Source organism: Vidua macroura, chromosome 5 (genome assembly GCF_024509145.1).
Source record: "Vidua macroura isolate BioBank_ID:100142 chromosome 5, ASM2450914v1, whole genome shotgun sequence".
In the NCBI taxonomy this organism is placed as follows: Eukaryota; Metazoa; Chordata; class Aves; order Passeriformes; family Viduidae; genus Vidua; species Vidua macroura.
In genome coordinates, this window is record NC_071575.1 from 24,666,219 (window position 1) to 24,687,085 (window position 20,867).

At 36.7% G+C, this 20,867-nt stretch overlaps 1 protein-coding gene across 3 annotated transcripts; it reads left to right on the forward strand.

Moving 5' to 3' along the window:
- The first annotated feature begins 77 nt into the window (after positions 1–77).
- Positions 78–20,709, forward strand: NUP37 (nucleoporin 37). 3 transcript variants are annotated; one of them, XM_053977703.1, is made up of 10 exons: positions 78–177; positions 1,686–1,905; positions 3,533–3,657; positions 4,644–4,716; positions 8,298–8,392; positions 16,086–16,176; positions 17,919–18,100; positions 19,006–19,056; positions 19,464–19,557; positions 20,357–20,709. In XM_053977703.1, the coding sequence occupies exons 2-10, from the start codon at positions 1,750–1,752 to the stop codon at positions 20,468–20,470; spliced, it is 981 nt and encodes a 326-aa protein (XP_053833678.1). In that variant the 5' UTR covers positions 78–177; positions 1,686–1,749; the 3' UTR covers positions 20,471–20,709. The 3 variants fall into 3 exon arrangements, with proteins under 3 accessions (XP_053833678.1, XP_053833680.1, XP_053833679.1); XM_053977705.1 differs by having other exon boundaries at positions 163–183; XM_053977704.1 differs by lacking the exon at positions 78–177 and adding an exon at positions 249–343.
- Positions 20,710–20,867: the final 158 nt, after the last annotated feature.

A 20,867-nucleotide genomic window follows, 5' to 3' on the forward strand; every position in this document is an offset into this window, starting at 1 on the left:
CTGCAGCTGCGGTGGGGCTGGGCCGGGGCGGCGGCCGCGTTCAAATCCGCCGCGCGGCCCAATGGGCGCGGGACCGCTAACCCGGAAGCAGCTGCGCCGCTGCCGCCGCCCGGGGCCGGCGCTGCTGGGGAACGGCGGGGCCGTGCGGGAGCCGGAGCCGGGGACGGGGACGCGGAGGTGCGTGTGAAGCGGGGCTGGGCCACCCCGCCTGGCTGGGGAGCAGCAGCTGGGCCCTGAAGGAAAAAGGAGGGAGTAGGAGGGCAAAGGATGCGCATGGATGGGGGGAGGTAACGCGCACCCACGCTGTCCGGTTGCCCTAATCGTGCTTTCTAAAGAAATGAAGGTAATAATACTCTTGGTGTTTTCAAGCTGGTCTGGCGGCCCATAATTCAGGCTGAGAAAGTTGGGGTTGTTCAGCCTGGAGAAGAGGAGCTTGAGTGGAGATCTCATAGCACCTTCCAGCATCTCAAGTGACACTACAGGAAAGCTGGAGAGGGACTTTGTCGGGAGCTGTAGTGATAGGGCGAGAAGCAATGGGTGCAAACTGAAAGAGGGGAAACTTTAGTTACATCTGAGGAAGCCATTCTTTACGGTGAGAATGGTTAGCCACTGGAACAGGTTGCCCGGGGAGGATGTGGATGTCCCAGTCCTAGCAGTGTTCACGTGTTGGATGAGGCATTAACAGCCTTGTCTAGTGGAAGGTATCCCTGCCCATGGCAGCAGGGTTTAGGACTACATGATCTTAAAGGTCCATTCTAACCCCTTAACATTCTAAGATTCTATAATGGCTTGTGTTCATGGGAAGCCTTGAAGGAAGAGAACTTTTGGTAGGATTAAAACTTGCATTTGGCTTTAGGAGCAACGCTATGCAAGTTATATGGCTAATGTATTTATGGTAATATAGTGGACTGTTGTATGAATTAATACACAAACACACAAATGTGGAGAACCTCTCTGTGTTTGAGTGATGCCTCTGTCAGACTTGGCTGGCTCCCAAGCAAAGCATTCAGGCTTCGATGCTGAGACCTTCAGGTCGTTTCCACACCAAAATCTGTCAAAGGTCTGAGATTTCAAGCTGGTTTTCCACGTGGTGTGTAGTTAAAGGTCTGATTTCCCAAAAAGTCATAGACTAATGTCAAATCTGTACAGGGACTAAAAGGAATTGATTCTGAAATCAATTGTGTATCTTGGCCTCTTGTGTTCTAGCACAGAAACCTGATTTTCATGAAAATTGGTTGAATGCATGACTGTTTTCATTTACAGTTTTGCAACCTTGGTTAACTCAGTTTTTAGTTAGACACACAGTCTGTAAAGAGGTAGACAAGTAAAGAGAATTTGAAGGTAGCGATGTGTTGTTTCTTCTCATTTGATAGAAAATGTTAAAATGCTGTGTCTGACTCTTCTGGAGTGTGTGCAGTTACTTGTTTTTTTGTATTGGTGTTGGGTTGCCAAGGGTAGCACAAGATCTGCAGTTATTGCTGAAGTCTGTAAGAGACAGTTTTGAATGTATGTTAGTTTAGTAAATATTTTGATTGTTGAAACAAACAGGCTACATCTAATTAGCTTAAGCGCAGCTTTTGTGTTCTTTAACATGTTATAGGAAATTTTTATTTGCTCTGCCACAAATACTTTACATTTTTTATTCATGCAATGAGTCATCTATGCTTTTTTAAATTTTTGTGTAGGAATGTGGATTTTTGTCCCGGAGAAGACATTGTTTCCGTGATACCTTGACTTAGTTCACTGAAAATGAAGCAAGATTCTACTAGAAACACTTCTTACACTGTGGATTGCGAGGATTATGTGCACGTGGTAAAATTCAATCCATTTGACAGTGGAGATTCAAGTTCCCTCATTGCTTATGGTGGCAACAATTATGTGGTTGTTGGGAGTTGCAGATTTCAGGTTAGTCTGTCTTACTGTTGGTTTTGTTCGATGCCCCTGAAACTGACTTTGCCAGCACCTCTACTGCAGGAAGACTTTGGTCACTTTCCTGTTTCCTCCTCTCAGTGTGGTAAACAAGGGAGAATTTTACTTGTTTATTACACTAACAAGTCTGGGATATTTGTTTTTCAGGAAAATAGAAATGTATATATATCTGTAAAATACACACTGATCTATCTGTGCTAATTATATAGGTATTTCTTTTTAGGGATGAACTGTAGAAATACTTACCTATTTTTTTTTTTTTTCACAATTGTTTTTACTTATCTCCCTTACAGACTGTTGGAAACAGTAAAATTTCTTACCTTTAAGTTATTTACAGTTATATTGTGAAAAATTTTTAAATGGAAAATACTGAGTATTGTATATTTTTGTACTGGATAAAATGTTTTTCATTAGATGAGTTTTTTTGCCAAGATGCTTGACAATCAATTGAAGACAATTGCTTGGAATTTCTAAGCTTTTTTCCTTCATCTTGCTTCTTCATTATGCAATATTATTTTTGTAATTTGTCTATTATGATTAATAGCATAGCTGATATTTTTATTATTATTATTGTTACCCCCATGGTCTTACTGTTAGAAATTTTCTGAAGAGCACCTAGTGCTAACCACAAAAACATATTGGCATTTGTGTAGCTCTCTACCCTGTTTCTGTAGGTGTAGGCCTTGGAAAGGAAGTAATTCAAATTTTGATAACCACTGACACAAAGTGTTTTTTCTATAATGTTCATATCCTCCCTTCCACATGTGGAATCAATGAGCATGTCAGAGTAGGAGAGGAAAATGTTATTCTTCCTTCCTGTTGAGAAGCATTGAAAAACTGTGGGTAATTTCATGCATCCGCAGCTGGATTCTGCTTGGCCTCTACATTATGTGGAGGGCATACAGAAAGGTTCTTTATCTTCAAGTAGATTTGTGACATAAAGAAAATTGTGTAGGAATATCCTTTGAGGTGCTCCATTGGATGTTCTGAAAACTTTTAAAAGCTTTTTAGAGGCCAACTTATTGATGGAGTCCATAATCCCAACTCGTGTTTTATTTTTCCTGTTATCTGGTGTTCTTATCAGTGGTAAGAATAAGCAAGCTTGTAATTAGGATTAGATGACAGAGGGCACCTTTTTATCTCCTGCTGTTTCAAGAGCGATGCTCTGGAAGTGACAGCATTTTTCCATGGTGTAAAAACAGTTCAGGGAGAAGACAGATCAAATTACATGCTTGCTTTTGTTCCCATTGCTTCTTCTTACTGCAATGTATGCTAAATTGCCATGCTGTTTTAAGTGGCCTTAGTTGTATCTGTGAAGATACTCATACAGAGAATGAGCTCAGCATCTTCATAGCTCAGTTCTGATTTTTCTGCTCTTCATTGGCCTCTGGCTTGAGACTACAATCATTTAATGTATTTCTAAGTACTTAAATATTTCAAATTAATGCTTTCTGTATGTTCCAGATTTTCACTTTGAAGGTGTTAAGATCTGAAAAGATCCCCATATGTGTAATTTTGAAAGCCCTTTCATTTCCTAGCAATCTGATTTGTTAGAAGTCACCAAGACCTTGTTCTGAATCAGCTAACTGCAATATTTCTATAGGAGGAGGATGCAGAAGTGGAAGGCATGCAATATAAGACACTAAGAACATTTCATCATGGAATCAGAGTTGATGCCATAGCATGGAGTCCTGAAACTAGACTTGATGCTATACCTCCCCAGATAAGGTACTTAACAATAAACAACTACAGCGAATCCTTGTCTCTTACCTGTTTTCCCTAAGTCCTTAATATTGGACTGTTCAAAGCTTATGAGTGAAATCTTACTCCTTAGAAATCACTGATGAAGTCGCTGAAATCTTCAGTAGAGTATTTATTCTTATAGTCTTCTTTTTTGTTCATGTGCTTGTTTTTGTCCTCCTTCTTGTGCCCCTTGATCCTCTCCCCACTGAACAAGCTGTAAATAATTTTTTTCATTATTTTTATGGACCTCAGCCATAGTTTCTTTCTTTGTACATCTGTGAGGAGCCATTTCTTTTAAGAGCTTTAGTAAATGTGAGATCATTTGAATGGCCCCCTTTATAAAGCTATTTGGACTGATTTGCATAATATGTGCTGTGTTTCAATGTAGGTTAGACACTATTTGTGAGAGCTTTTGAGGTGTAAATCTAGCAAATCTAGAAAGATAGTTAGCTATTAAATGTGAACTTTTGAATTAAAATGTACTCAGTAGTTTGTTTGATTCTTCAAAATTCCCAGTTGCTTACTACTCCATTTTCATACAGTCTTTTGGGTTAAAATATGTTGAATAGAAATTGGTTTATGGACTTTATATTTCAGTATTTTAAAACACTGATAATGAGGGCTGTTTTTTGTGCCCTACCACTTAACTTCTTCCAAGAAAAGTTTCAGCAGCATTTATGAGAGATATTTCAGGTAATTGGTAATTGATCCAAAGTTAACTTTGTAAAAATATCTGAATAAGTATTCTTGGCACTTGATGCACACTATTTTACAGATAAACTCCAGTTATAACTCTGCTTGTGGCCAAAGCAGAAAAGTTAAGATAGATGCTTTTGGGTTTTTTTTTTCCAAATCTGTTTTTTTCTTTGCATCTCACTTTGCATTTTTAAGATGAAGGAAAACTTATTAAAAGGCGACTATTGCAATGTTGATTGACTGAAGGGCCTTTTTTTATTGTCTGTTGAGTGTAGGTTTTGTACTGCAGCTTCTGATAGGAAGTTAAGGCTGTTTACTTCAGACCTGCAGGACAAGAATGAATTTAAGGTAAGGGCAGCTAATGTGATTTTTAAAAGATTATTTAGTTTTTAGTGAAGTCTAATTTTTAATTGTCTTTCTGCTCCACTTGTGACAGATCCTAGGTCCATCATCTCTAGGGATAATAATTGTATTGTAAATACCTTTCTGTCTTTAAAGTGGGAATAACTGTAATTATCACCTACATGATCTTCTGATTTCCTTCAAAATTCTTCCTTTGAAACAGTGTTCCAATCCAGGTACTACTGTTAATTAGATGTTTGTGCTATCCAGTGTAAAGTTTTTTTGGTGAGGTCTTAGCTAACAATAAGCAAAGCTAATTAATAAAAAAAATTGGGAGAGAGTATTCCTTAGCTTTTACTGCTTTAGAATATGATAATGCCTCTTTTGATGAGAGTGGCTTATTAGGTATAAAGGAGAAAAAAATAAACTTTTACTTTTGGTGTGTTAATTTATATTAGTAAGACAATGAGATTTGTCATACAGAAATTAAGTGAATTGTGGATGTCAGCTATGTGGACATACTGATAATAGAATGAATAAAGGCAGGGGCATAAGAAGTAAAGATGGATGCTACTAAATGTCTTGAAAGAAAATGCTTTTTGTGTTGCTTCATACATGCACATACTTTTCATTTCCTTCTTTTAGTGTTGGTCATACATGATTTTGTCACTGAGCAGTGGCATAACTGGCATAGTTAGTCAGCTTGGTGGGATTTCTGACAGAATAGTTCTAAAAGTTCTTTATGCTCTTTGCCTGTGAATTGATGTCTGTCATTCCATATTAAAGTCATCTATTTGTGTAATATCTACAGTTTTGTGAATTTCAGAGAACAAACTTTAATGTTAAGCTGTGAATTAAGTCTTTTAACTTAACAGAATGTAAAGTTTCTTTAATATTTAGCAAATGGATTGAAAATAAGTTGAAATAATTAAAAATGGGATAAATTTGGTACTACAGACTCTAGTGAGCTAAATTAAACATCTGAGTTCTTATTTTTAAATTTGTTTTGGATTAATAAGGCCACAAGAAATAGTGTGGTCAGCAGGAGGAAGGATGTGTTTGTCCCTCTGTACCTGGCACCTTCAATCCTCTCTTCAGTTTTGTGCCACTCAGGACAAGAAAGACATTGAGGTGCTCGAGCCTGTCCAGAGAAGGCAGCAGAGCTGGTGAGGGGTCTGGAGCAAAAGTCCTATGAGGGAAAGTCTAGCTGAGGGAAGTGGGGTTGTTCAGCCTGGAGAAAAGAAGGCTTGGGAGGGACCTTACTGCTCTCTACAATCACCTGAAAGGAGGCTGTAGCCAGGTGGGGGTCAGTCTCCCAGCCAACAAGTGATAGGACAAGAGGAAATGCCCCCAAGTCGTGCCAGAGGAGGTTCAGATTGGATATTAGGAAAACATTCTTCTGTAAAAGGGTGGTCTAGCATTGGAACAGGCTGCCCAGGGAAGCAGTGTGATCGCTGTGTTCCCCTTATAGATGTGGTGCTTAGAGACGGACCTGGTAGTGTTAAATTCGTGTTTGGACTCAGTGATCTCAGAGGTCTTTTCCAGCCTTAATGATTCTGTGATTGTTTGGTGCATACATAATACAAATGAGAAGTGTTGGCTTAAATTTAAGAGTAAAGCTATTAGCTTTGTTTATGCCAGCTCCACCACTGAAATTAGCTGTCCAAGAACTTTATTAAGGATGTACTCTGGCTGAGGAAAAGGTAAAAATACATACTGTTACTGGTTCAGGCTTGTTAATGTTAAAAATAATCAGAAAACAGCTAAGAATACATATTTTTACCTATTAGTGAGGAAATCATTAACAAAAAGAATGTGGACTAGTGTGTTTATGTCAGTAAAAGTTGTCTTTGAGACTGTCTTCTGGGGTTTTTTGATATAAAGTGTGGAAAACCCTTTCTAGCAATCAATTAATTTCTTATATCTGGACAATCATGCACTCTAGATTTCTTCTCAAGAAAAGTAACAGCTAACTCTGATTTAAGGTACATGCAAAATCCCAGATGTTCACAAATTCTGGGTGAGCTATGCTGATCTGGCTTTCAATAAAGTTTGATACAGTGGCTTCTTATTAACAGTTAACTGATACCTCAGAAAACCTATTTCATAAACCTGAGGTTGGACTCATGATGAGCATGTGGAAAATTTTGATCCATTATACGGTGCACACTTGACACATGGGATCTTCAGGAGAGGTCCAGAACATGGAAACAAAGCTGAAGGAAGTATGTGACTACGTTCAGAATGTAATCTCTGAACATTTTGTCTTTTATAGTAAACAATTAGTATGTGTTGCGTCTGGAGGGATAGACAGAGTAATCTTACTCTGTTTTCCCCGTGGAAAAACTGTCTTGATGTAATTATCAACAAGGAACTTGAAGCACACTTGAGTTTTCCATTACTTTGTCAACACGACTAATCCAAAATTCATGGGTTGGATCAATCCCAGAACAAAAAAACAAAAGGTAAAATATGACTGATGGATCTTCATGAAACCTTTTTCTTCTTTTGAGGTTTTCATTTGGAAATGAATTATGGCTTCCTTGTCCTGTTTCAAATTTTGCTTAATAAAAAGCATATTTCATCAGAACTGTAGAAGTAAAATGAGGCAGGATATTTGAATTCAGAATGCTGAAAATTGTCAAAAGACTTGGCATCCTGTCTAAATAGTTTAGCATCATCTTAGGGCCTATTAGTTCTAGTATAATCCATTAGGCTTTAATAAAATAATGGAAAAAAATAAGTTGGCTGCTGAAAATGTTTCTGCATTGAATTGATGGGGAATTCTTAAAACTTTTAGAGAGTTATTGTGCCTGCTTGAGATTTTCTTTTTTTTTGTTTATCAGTTCTGCATTTGTTCCTCAGAATAGCTACACTTAAAGGTGGTGTGTTTTTCTTTGAGAAAACTGTGGAACTTTTTTTCATTCCACCCTATTTTCCTCTGCAATCTCTCAGTCTCATGCTGTTATTGAGAGGATATTTCTGTCTCATTTTTACGATACCTTGCTGGGCAAAACAAAAGCAGCTGTGCCTTGAGACTTAATCAGTGAGACTGAATAGAAGAGGGTGGAACAGAAACAGATACATCTACACATGGAAATTTGCCTGACTTAAAATATTATGAGATTTCTTTCAAAAACACCATAGGTGTATTTAATGAAAGATGCAGAGATAAGAGTTACTTAACAGTAATCAGAGTTCTTTAATGTAGGTAGATCATGCATTCATTGCCTGGTCATTCTCCTGTTCCTTTTGGAGATTTACTATCTTCTACCTTCAAAATTCAGTGGTTGAAACAATGATAAAAAGCTCTAGTGTGATTCACAGATCTCTGTCAAGCAAAAGCATCAAACTGACCTCTGAGCTAACTACAAGGACTAGTGGGGGGAGGTCTTTTCACCTGCAGTATGAATCAACACATGAATTAGATACTTTAAAGAAATCCAGTTAATGATAAAAACTTTTTTTACCTTCTATTAAAATTATAGTTTTATCTTAACATATATCATTCCATTACCAGGTCTGTTAAATATATTGGTGGAACAGTCAGCTCTAAGGTAAAAGTATTTCTCTTCTCTGGTTGGCAGACATTTGATGGCCACTCAGATTACGTAAATGATCTGGTCTTTGCTCCCAACGAAGGTCAAGAAATTGCAAGTGTAAGTGATGATCACACCTGCAGGTATGCATTTTGTTCAAAACACTATTGAAAAACTAGCATTGGACTTTTTCTTTCTGTCCCATGTTTTATATATCCACTTAAATAAATAAGCATTTATATATTTATTTTTAGTGTGCCTTCATCGCCCTCTAACAAGAGTAGTCCACTAACAAGATAAGAAATGGACTATTCTTGTTAACTTAGGTTTTGGACTGGCTTTTTGTTGTGACTTGTGGGTTGTCTTTTTTCAAAGCAACATTTTGAATCGGCTAGATTCAAAATGAAGAAAACTTTTGTCTTGGATTTGCATACACTATTTTCCCCCTTCTGGGATAGGAATAAAATGAGAATAGGAGAGAGCAGACATGTACAGCTCAGTGCTGAATTATACAGACCTTCTCTATGTATTCTGTCATCAGGTGGGTCAAGTTTAGTCAGTATACATATGTGAACTTACCCATCTACCCAAGTGTATTAGCCTTACCAAGGGGTGGGATGACATAGCCTGAAGACAGCACCATCCTAATACAGTGGTACTGGCAGCTCAAAATACCATGATTACAGCTGCTTCAAACCCAGGTGTTTGAATATCTATAACTGGAAGTAGAAAGGAAGCATGGTTGAATGCTTTGAACCATGCTGGGTAAAGGTTTTTGATGCAGGAGTTTGTCCTTGTCAAAAGGTCACCCATCTTGTAGTAGTGTGCATGAACCTATTAAGCTGCTCCTCTTACCCCTGCATTGCAGTTGGAGAGATCAGGAGGGCTATGCAGGTTTTATCAGGTCATTGCAGTAGGGCAGCAAGAGAGCTGGGAAAGCAGCATCATTGACTTTCTTTACTCTGATGAGCAGGCAGTTTTTCCATAGATGTCTAGTCAGTATTTCCAACAAAATCATTAGGAATGAATAGTAGAAACGTATGACTTACCTGTATCTTCTTCTGATTTATTTTCTATCCTTAATTTCTTTGTCAAATCTAAACTTATATTTGGCTTATTCAGTAAAAAACTGTTTGACTCTGTGGCCTTTTCCTGTTTCTTTTATGAAATGCTCAGTTTTCCTGGGATGAAAGAAAACCAGTTGTCTAATTCATAGTAATTTAAAGGGAAATAAAATGTATGTGATTAATATATACTAACAAGATTTCAGCTTACTACCTATGAAAGACATTTTATGCCATAAACCATAAAGTCTTTGGTTAAAAGCCATGGGAAATAAGTAGGATTTTTTTTGGCTACTTGAGTTCTTATTTTTTCCATTCATGCATGTGGGGCATGAAGAGTTTTTCTATTGAATTTAAAGGTTACACTTTCAAAACGAGTGGAAAATGCATTCCTTGGGACTTACCAAAATCGTTCTTTACTTACTCTGTAATTTGCTTCAGTAGTAATGTAAGAAGAGGAATAATTCTTCTGTCTGTACTGAATTTCTATCCTGAAATTGTTCTTAGGATACAAAATCTGCTAATGCCTGTGGAATAAAGTTCTAGAACAATTAGTACAAGCCTTGAGTTCCACTTTTAAGACTTCATAAAGTTTTAAAACAATTTTTCAGTATGTACTGACTATATACAAGCATGGTTAGGTCTTCCCTGGTTTTCACTCAAGAGAAAGTTTAGGTTTAACTTCATCAGAAACCGCTAGGGAAGTGAGATTTTCAGTTTCCACCCACTAAATAGTCTTGCCACAAGCTCCTGCAACTGTGACATCTCAGAGTGGAGTTCAGTCATTTTGTTTGGAGGACAGACAGTGTAAGTTGGATACTGGTTATATCCAAAGTTCTTACCTTAAAGTTGCTGCTGTGTCACTCAGGAATTCTTGTTTCTTGCACATGGTCTTTATTGGCCTTGATCTCACAACTCAAAACTTTTTTGCAGCTGGGAAGTAGAACTGCACTAAAAATAATTGCAATGGTCATCTGTGTTATGGTAGCTTTAAGGAATATTTCATTTAATTCTTTGAAATGGTAAGGCAGTGTATACTTCTTTGAACATTTGCAGCAAGTGTTGGAATGTGTGCATCCCACTTTGTTAATGAGATCTCTGTGTGTGCAACTCCCTGAGCACCACTGTTAAAAAAAAAAAAAAATTACTACTGGCTTTTTCCTTATGATTCAGAAACACAGTCTAGGAGTCTACACAGATTCAAATGTACAAATGATTTTCTTCTGATACTTAATGAAGGCAAAAAAATTGTGGGAAATGTTTGGAAAGCATCACAAGTTCAACTGGCACCCTCCGCTGTTGATGGTTATAGACACTATCTGATGTTTCTGGAATTACTTAATGCAAAACACTATCCTGTCAAAACCCACTAATCTCATATCCATGCTAAAAATGAACCCCTTGACTGTTAAAAGGTTAATTCAATCTAGTTGATAATCACCTCATACTCCCTCCTCAGGTGGAACTGAAATGTTCCTGACAGTGTCAGACCCTTAAAAATATTAGCATGGCAATTTCTTCTGGTCATCAAGTGCTGGAATGGCTTGTATTTTGAAAAGCTAAAAAACAGTAATCCATCCCTTTCTCTCCCTCACTCTCTCTTTTTCTTTTAACTATTTCTTAAACTACATCCTCTTCCTCTCTTTTTGAGTGCAAAAGAATGTATAGTTGAATTATATTCCATGTTATCTGTGACTATACTTGCTTTTTGATTCCTTTCTGAGTTCTGTTCATCTCCTTAGGCCATGGCTCACATCACTTCATAGAGGACTTTGTGAATTCATCAGTCATTCTGAAGTTCAGCCTTTTCTGTTGCCTGTAGAATAAATGCCAGACCATGAGAAGAATAGCTTTGTTCTCTAACCAGGGATTAGGGAGCAAGGTTTGATGTCACTGAAAGCTAAATTATAGTTTTAGAATGCTTTGTAGTGTTTCATCTGGTTTTAAGGGGGTTTATCTGTAGCATATTTTTTACATGGTACTCTCGTGCCCTAGGTATTTTGTGTAGATTTTTCTCTAGACAATATGAAGGAAAGCTAATGGTAACTCCTGGGGTTTTGTGTTTTTTTTTTGGAGGTGGTTGGTTTTTTTTGGTTTTTTGTTGTTTTTTTTTTTTTTTGCATTGTTGTTGTTCTTGTTTTCTTTCATGTATTGCCAGCCCACATTGCACTTGAATCTTACCTTGATGATACAATAAATATTTCAGTTTTTGGCTATGTGAAAAGTGGTCATTATCACTTATTTCTGCCTCCAAAAGCATATTCTATTTGCATCTTATCATTCCTGGTGCAGTCAAGTATGGATTTCTGTCAAAATTTATACAAGTTGTCATACCAAAATACTTCTTCTTTCTGAGGTATGCTGGTTACATTTTATCAAGCTAGTTCTGCATTATAATTTATGAAGATAAAGAAGTCTTGAATTGTTTTCAGAGTCCAGTCTTTGAATTTGCACACTTGTATGCATCCCTGTATGTCCCCCAAATGTAGTCTTACACAATTCTGCTACATTGTACAACCACGATGCAAGTATTACCAACTGGTGTTGGACAGTGCAAGAATTAGCTAGTCTCATGTCCGCTTAAAAAAAAAACAACCAAAAGCTTTCTGGATCAAATGTTTGGAACATTATTTCAGTCTTATCTTAATAAACTTTTAGTTAGGAAGTCTTCAAAATACGAGGATGATGCAGAAATTTCCTTTGTGACACATTATGGTTCATGTTAAGAGTAACACAGCCCTAGAATGTAGTCTAGCCTATAAATTGTTTTCAAATAGAAATCATTGCATTAGATTTTTTGGAAGTTTTATATTTTAGAAAGACATCAGCAGAATTGGTAGTTGAGTTTCTCAGTAGCAGTCATACAGAAGCATTTAGTGTTATATCCACATTGGGAACAATAAGCCAATAGCTCTTAACCATTTTTTACTCTGGTTGAAAGGACAGAACTGAAGTGTCACATTTGTTTCAAAAATACTGTGTGGTTTCTAGTTTTGCATTAGATAACTTTAAAGGTATTTCAATAGTAGTAGACAAAATGTATTTCTTGGACTTAGTTCTGAGTGTGCATGGCCTGAAATATGTATTAGTGAAGTGGTAGATACTGCACTGTGTCTCCTGCCTCTACCAACACTGCAGGGTATAATTGCAGCCCACAGTTAGCTGTGAGAAATGGATCAATCTATTGATTGCATATCCAAGTAGATATTATAAGAAGCTAGAGATAACATGGTTTTTAATGCCAAAATCTGAAATATTCTAATTGCTAATTCTTTAGGAATAGTGACATTTCCTTTGATCACCAAAAGAAAACAGCGAACATGGGTCAGCTTTCTGAAGGAATATTTGTACATTTCCTCTGTGAAAAGACTTCATAAAAACTTAAATATTACATCTTTCTCTTTTTCTAACCAGACAGAGGAATTTCTACAGTTCCACTTCAGCCTTTCATGTCCTGCCTAGTACCCTCCAGATCTGGAGTTGGCAGAAGACCTTAGAGAAAGCCAGTGTTGGTTGTATTCTCTGCAGTATTTCCTAATATCTGCACTTTCATGTTCCTTTTCTGAGATCTCCTCAATCCTTGTGCTCAGTGAGGAACAACTTCACCTTTGTGTGATCTCAGGAACAGGAATTTTGTCCTTCTCCATAGTCCTCTAGGCTTTTCAAGAGTGATAGGATTTTCCTCGCACATGGAATATGTCTGATGGAGATATAAAGAAATGTATTAAAGTTCAATATTAAAAAAAACCCCAACAAAACCATATTGGACAGGAGTAATCTTTGGGTAATGAATCAAGTATAGTTGATCATGCTTTGTTGGGAATCAGATGTCAAGGTTTCTTCTAGCCCCCACCCATTCGCTAAAATTGTTAGACATCTTTTGTTGGAAGAATTCCCATTTTTATTCCCATCTTCTGGGGATTTGAGAAATGCCTGAAGATTGCAATCTGGTTTAGTTCTTTTACTATTGCAAATGATGATTTTTATCCAGTTAGTTGATTCTGCTAGTTAGAATTATTCATAATTCAGAAAATTAGAAGATAAAATAAGGATCATCTCCATTGCCACAAGTTTTCAGAGTTCTAATGAGGTACTTTGCCAGCTGTAATAGAAGTCCACTGTATGATGAAATTGCTGCACATATGCATCCATATTCATGCATATGAGCTATAATATAGTTGATACAATGGAATTTGAATTATCTTCAAGCTGTGAGATAACTGCAGTTTTCATTTGTTTGTTAGTTACAGGATTTGAGTGACAAGAGAAAGGTACTAGTATCTCAAGAATTTTCTTTAACAGCATTTGCAACTATCTGTATTTGAGTTGGTTTAAGTTTTCTGAGTATTGCAGTAAATAATTTCTCAGTCCTTAGTTAAAAATTAATTATTTTACTGAAATTACATGTTATTTTTGAGACTATACATTAATCAAACTTGGGCACTTCTTTCAACTTTGTTTATTCAAACTTTTCTCCAATAATTTTTGTGGATTTTTTTTTAAATATCAGAAAAAAATCCCACAAGCTCAGTGACAAGTCTATGCCATGATGGTTGGTTGGAAGAGAAGAAGTAAGAGAGTTACACATTGCAGGGTTACAAAAGATAAGGATATTTGGTGAAAAATAGACAGTTATTTTACTTTGGTATAAAACCATGGTAGTATTAGTAAGGTTTCAAGAGCTTTGAATGGGAGACAAAATCCTCAGTCCTTTTGGATTGACTTACGTGATAGGAATGTGGACAAAATGGGGAGGCAGCATCTGTAGCTGATTTGGTTATGATTACTGAGTAATTTAGGAATTGAAAATCAGTTTGGCTAAATTTTTGGGGTTTGCACATGTTTTACTTGGGTTTTTCACAAAGAAATATTGAAAAGAGTTAATTGAACACATATGTAATTGTATAGACATGATGCATTCAGACCAGGATCTATCTTGATATGCATTGCCTGGTTTGTGTTTTGGGGGTTTTGGGTTTTTTTTCCCCAAAACTAAATTATATTATCTTTGGTGTATCAATAAAGGAAATATAAAAGATGCTTTTATCCCTTCTCATCCCCATACTGTCCTGCCATCCTTACAAAGTAAAAAATACAAATCTGGTAACTTTATAAATAACAAAGTTACGGAGGTAAAGGCATAAACTTCTGTCTCAACACCTAATAACATCACTCACTTCAGAGAAGGAAACATAATGGCATATTCCTTTTGCCAAAATGATTCACCATCTTCTGTTGTATCATAATTTTCTCCCTGCACAGTAAATACACATGGGAAGTGTTGATTTGACTTGGACAAATCTACAAGGCAAAACTTTTGGCAATAGAAGAAAGTATTGTATGTTTCTAAATTACCTAATCAAGTAGATATTTCATTTTTAAACACTTGTCAGGTTTTTATTTTGACTTTTTTTAGTAAGCACACTGATTCTTCAAGATTAGAGACCCTGTGTTTTCTACGGGGAGAACAAATATTTGATCTATTGTGGTTTGGCATAAGAAAACAACATTGTTCATTAAATATATTTACTTTATTCCCATATATTTTGTCTAGACTTATGATGTATTAGTTAAGAGTTTTTTTAAATCTCTTAAATATAAGGCTCTAAGCACCCTCGTGAGATATAAACTGAGAAAGTCTGGAGGAAGTCAGCAAAAATCCTCTAGAATAAACAGTAATACTACGTAGCCACTCATCTAGCTCAAAAGACTGGGCAGAACACTACTTTAAAAATTGGCTGTTTCTCAAGTTTTGCATGTCAGAGAGGAAGGATATATGTGTATGTTTCAGTGTCTAAATGTATATAAAGAATATATAGCCTTATGGTTCAGACTGATGTTCACAACTGTGATGTCTTTGTCCTACAACTGAACTATCAATTTTGTAGGAAAAGAGGGAGTTGAGCAGTGGCTGTGAGGTAAAATAGTCTCAGTTTTGATTTTGTTGCTTTTAAGAAACAAAGTAGCTCCATGGCTCATTACCACTCATATTGAACACATCCAAGCAAAACTCACCCATCACCTAACCTAGTTTTGCTGTTTCAGCATATGCTTTCCTGTACATCCATATTGACCAAATACTGTTGATTATTTAATTTTTTATAGCTGCCAGATATGTACTGTAGGTGTTTCTAAAGGAAAAGGTAAAACTGGCATATGCAACTTACCTGTTGAAAGCTCTCCAAGACCCTTTCTTGGTTAGTGTTACCTCTGCCATAGATCCTTCTGTTTGCCTTAGCTTCATTTCTGGTTTCTTATATTCCCATTACTCAATCTTGTCTTACCAGGAAATACTGGAAACTCTTATATTAAGCAGCCAAAATACTTTAATAAAGGGTCTTGCCCTTTACATGGCAACGTGGATGATTTAAGTTGTTTGCTACCTCATTTTAGGTTCCTTGTATCAACTGGACCAACAATGACTTTCCTGCTTTGTACTGCCTCACTGCTATTTATGGTATAGTACAAAGGCTGTAGTGTTGACTTATGAAGAAATGGGAACATCTCACTGAGATTTCATGTCTAGATAACTAAAATGTCAAACTATTTGAAGAGTTAAATAGAGGCTCTGCCTAGCTGGTCAATGTTAAAATGCATTATATCCATAGCACTGGCCACTTTCACTGACTTCTTCAAATGATACAGCATGAACACTATTTCATTTGGTCACTTCCTCTGTGAACGTATTGAGGCACTGAAAGTTAATGCATTTGCAGTCAAATGGCAATAGTTTAGTACTTTACTTTTTTTTCTTTCTTTCTTTTCTCCCCAGGGTCTGGGATTTGGAAGGAAATGAGAAGGCCCATTTTGTTTTACGTTCTGCTGGAATGAGTGTTTGCTGGCATCCTGAGGAGGTTTTTAAGGTTGTGGTTTTCTCCCTCACCACCTTTAAAATAACAGGAGGGGAGACACACCTGAAGTGTGAATCTTTGATGCTGTAGTAACATTAAAGTTTGAGGACCTAGTTTACACTGTAACTGGATATTGGTTGGATCTGCTAATGTGAAGGGACTGTAAATGAATTTTCATTACCATTCTTGTCATTTTACCCTCAGTCCCTTACTCCTCCCATCAGAAATATTCCTTCTTAATTAGGTACATCAGTTGTTGATAACTATTCTGCTGATTGCTTATTAACTGACAGTTACCAAGAAGAGCTCGTTTTGTCAGTCATGGTAAAACAGCTCACCACTAATACAGACTCTTTATAGAACATGCCAAGCTTTGAAAAGTATCTGTTTGAAGTTAACAAGGGATATTTTTGTTGTTGTTCTTGCTTGAAGTGTATGAAATATGTTCTGAAAAATCAAATCAATAGACTGCCAGTCTTAGATATTATTAGCATGACTTTTCTTTAACCATTATCAGAGACAGAGACAGGCACAGGGGTTTTTTTGGTTGGTTTTTTTGTTTTTTTTTTTAAGAAAAGCCCATTCCAAAAGCTCATAAAACTTGATAGATTTAGTTCTTGGTGAAAAGCTTATTGCAGGTCAAAATGCTTACTGCACCATGACCTTTAGTTTGCGGGAAAGCATGTTTTGGTAACAGTTTTCCCAAACAAACTGGTATTACTGGAGTATTTTTTTTTATGCTTCTTTGCCCTTCTTAATTATTGCTCATGACTATCTGAAAACCATTTCTGCTCATGAAGAAAAATCTCATTTCATCATCTGGGTATTGGAATGGGTTGCCCAAAGAAATTGTGAAGGCTCACTCCTTGAAGTGTACAAGACCAGGTTGGATGGAGCCCTGAGAAATCTGGCTTAGTGGAGAGTGTCCCCGCCCATGGTAGAGGGTTGGAACTAGAGGATTTTTAAGTTCCTTTCCAAGTCAATCCTTCTATGAGTCTATAATTTAATCAGGAAGCTCTTTCTACAATACTTAAAAAACAACTGCTTGTTGTAAAAACAACTGCTGTAACGGAAAAATTTTAGATAAATTCTGTTGCAAACTGTTATAAGATGAAGTAAGAGATCTTATATAAAATCAGAATCTACAGATTCTACAGCCACAGCCACACCAATACTTTGCTTAGAATGGTAGAATCCATTTTAGGTTGAAAAATCCTTGAGTCCAACCTTTGATTGAACACCGTCATATGAAATAAACCATAGCACTAAGTGCCATAAATAGTCATTTCTTGAACACCTCCAGGGATGGTGACTCCACCACTTCCCTGGGCAGTCCTATTCCAGTGCTTGACAGCCCTTTCTTTTTTACAGCACTATGGGTTCTTTGTGCTCAGAACAGAAGCTGCTGAATGTTAAAATAATAACTTTTTGCTGTATGAAAGCACAGTGCTTTGGTGGCTGTGAACTGGGTTTCTAACCACCAAAATTATACACATAGGTACCTATAGACATATAGAAATAAAATAATGTAATCATTATGTATAACAGTGTAACAGTAGTATCGATTAAAGTGTTTTTTACTTATTGGTTACAGAGTGCCCAGGAGAAGGTTTTTTGGTATGAGGTGAAAAACTATACTTCATTTAGTATTATTAATATTAGCTTGAATGTATTCTAGGTTTTCTATAGAGTGGAAAAAAATTAATTTCCATTACATTCTAAGTTTACCACATTCTATGAATTTCTTTTAACAGCTGATGGTGGCAGAGAAGAATGGGACAATACGATTCTATGACCTGATTACACAGCAGGCCATTCTCTCCCTGGAGTGTGAACAAACACCACTGATGTCAGCAGACTGGTGTTTGAAAAATACTTTCAAAATTGGAGCAGTTGCTGGAAGTGATTGGCTGATCTGGGATATCACTCGCTCCAGGTATTTTTATGCCCATGGCATAGGTGTCTTTATTCTCTTCATGAGGAAATGCTGGTACTTGGCTAATAGAGCATGGCAGTCACAGAATCACAAATGGGTCAGGTTGGAAGGGACCACAGTGTGTCAGCTGGTCTGACCTCCCTGTTCAAGCAGGGTTATCCTAGAGCACAAGGCACAGGATTGTGAATGCCTTCAGTGGGGGAGACTCCACACCCTCTCTGGGCAACCTGTTCCAGTGTCTGGTCACTTGCAGAGTAAAGAAGTACTTCCTCATGTTGAAGAAATTCCTGTGCATCAGTTTGTGCCCATTGCCTCTCATCCTATTGCTTGCAGCACAGAGCAGAGCCTGGCTCCATCCCCTTGACACCCCCCTCCAGATACTGATGGACATTGATGAGGTCCCCTCTCAATCATCTCGTCTCGAGGCTGAACAGGCGCAGCTCCTCCAGCCTTTACTCACAAGAGAGATGCTCCAGCCCCTTACTCATCTTTGTAGGCCCAATGCATAAGCTAAATAAATGAACAATTATCAGGAATTATGATATTGATACAGGCCATTCCCTGGTATTCTTTGTTTCATCTTTATCAATATTTTATGTTAAAAATGTAACATTGTCTGTCTTTCTGTCCATTTGAGATAGTATCTCACTACTGTTTGCCTCCCAATGTATGTATTTGTTAAAATTTCATTCCAAGTCATAAGTAGATAAGTATTGATCCATAATAAACTGGACAACTACTTCAGTTTTCCTACTCCAAATTGAGATTAAAGCTGCAGGAATGCTCTGGTTTTCCCTCAGCTGCTTCACAGAGAGAAGACAATGTGTCCCCTTCACTGTACTTTTGGTACTTTATAGTATGAGCTATTTGCAGAACAGTTTTTTTACCATGAATGTCTATTTTAGTTATCCACAGGATAAGAGACCTGTCCATGTTGACCGAGCCAGATTATTCAGGTATAAATGTTGTCTTGATTTTGTGTGTTTTATCTATTTAAATCTATGTCTATGCAAACAGTTGTGAGTTTAGTAACCTGGTTGTGCCTCACTTAAGTCATTTTTAGGGGGACTGGCTCTATAAACTTTGTGAAATTTGTGAATGACCCACATTTAGTATTTATGTGTAGCATTCATGTGATACTTTTTTTTTTGTTTTACAACACTGTGCCTATGGGGCTGTGGGTAGGGAATCATTTGGAAGCTAATTCACTAAATCTGTTTCTCTGCTTTTAGTAGAATATGTGACATCTTCACAGTTAGTCCCAAGGGAGAGAACTCCACTTTGTGTGCACTTCTGCTGGGATGACAGGGGTATTTGGAAAGAACATTCATTTTATTCATAGGTGGATTCATTTTATTCATAGGTGGTCCCGAGTGAATGAAAATCTGTTTGCAACCACTGGATATCCAGGAAAGACAACTACTCAGTTGCTGGTTCATCATTTAGGACATCCCCAGGTAAATTTTTGACTGGAGTTGCATCTGTTCTCCTCAGATCAGACTCATGTTACTTAAAAGCTACATTTAAAAACGATCCCAAACCATTCAGAACTGCTGCTTGGTTTAGCCATTTCATTTTATTTTGGTTTGTGACATTCATGCTAAGGAAAAAAAAAAATTGATGCATACTTAAACTGCTATTTTAGAAGCTGTTTGATCTATATGTTTTAGCTTGGTTTGCTATATCAGTTCTAAGGGGAAGAAAAACACCTTTAACTTGATATCTAATAAATCTGGCAATATTTCTAGTTCTTAAGAGGCTAAAAACACCTAGTGGTATATTTTTCTGGTTTTAACTAATTATATTTTAAATCATTAATGAAAATGCAAAGCATAGGAAATATTTTGGTTTTGTGGGAGTCAGTATGTATTTGTAATGCTTACAGCAAAAATATTACCTGCAAACATATTAGTTATGAATACACTGAAATAACAGAAGTAATTTCATTTAAAAAGGTTTATAAGTTTGATATCATGCCTTTATAATAATAGTGTTTATCTAATATAAAGAGTTGAAACTTTTTGTTATAATGGAATATTTTGCTGTATGTTACTTAAATGTAGGAAGCAGCTACTGGAACTATGTAGCAGAGGCTCACATTTTTCAGTAGAATTTCTGTTGTATTTTAACTATATTTGTTAAGGATTATTTAATCTGTGGTGTTTATTTGTCTATGCAACTTGGTATCTGCAGTTTAGAAATAATTTATAAGGGAAGTTGTATTGATATTTTTCTCTCTCTCTCTGTTTTTTACAGCCCATTCTTACTGGAACTGCAGCTGTAGGATCTGGTTTGACATGGCACAGAACTCTTCCATTATGTGCAGTTGGAGGAGACCATAAAATTTTCTTCTGGGTTACTGAAATGTGAAATAAGCATTTGCCTTCAATATGAAACTTGACAGCATAATGCCTTTTTTCTAGTAAAATGAAGAAATTTACTCTTTGTGATGGTTTTCACTTGGACAGCAGAAGAAAGAAGCAAGCAAGATTTAAATCACTTGTGTTTGGTTTTTAGCTTGCAAGCACAAGAGGTTTTGAAAAAATTAGTTATCATACATCTGGTTCTTGGTGATTTCTATTAAAATAAAATGTGCTTTTTAAACATGGTATTTGGTGTGAAATGAATTTTTTTCAGAAGTTTTTAAAGAGATTTTGTGTCCCAGCATCTCAATCTGACAATCTAACTCAGTTAACATGGCTCAAATATCTGAAATTGTGCAGAGTACCTACAGAAAGAACACCTCTCTATAATTAACTTTCCCAAC

What these genes read in the sequence shown, in the direction of transcription:
- NUP37 (XM_053977703.1), top strand. Translation starts at nt 1,750, where the DNA reads ATGAAGCAAGATTCTACTAGAAACACTTCTTACACTGTGGATTGCGAG. An exon ending in GCTATACCTCCCCAGATAAG is followed by an intron (nt 3,658 to 4,643) that starts GTACTTAACAAT and finishes TGTTGAGTGTAG; the next exon opens with GTTTTGTACTGCAGCTTCTG. An exon ending in GACCGAGCCAGATTATTCAG is followed by an intron (nt 19,057 to 19,463) that starts GTATAAATGTTG and finishes TTTTATTCATAG; the next exon opens with GTGGTCCCGAGTGAATGAAA.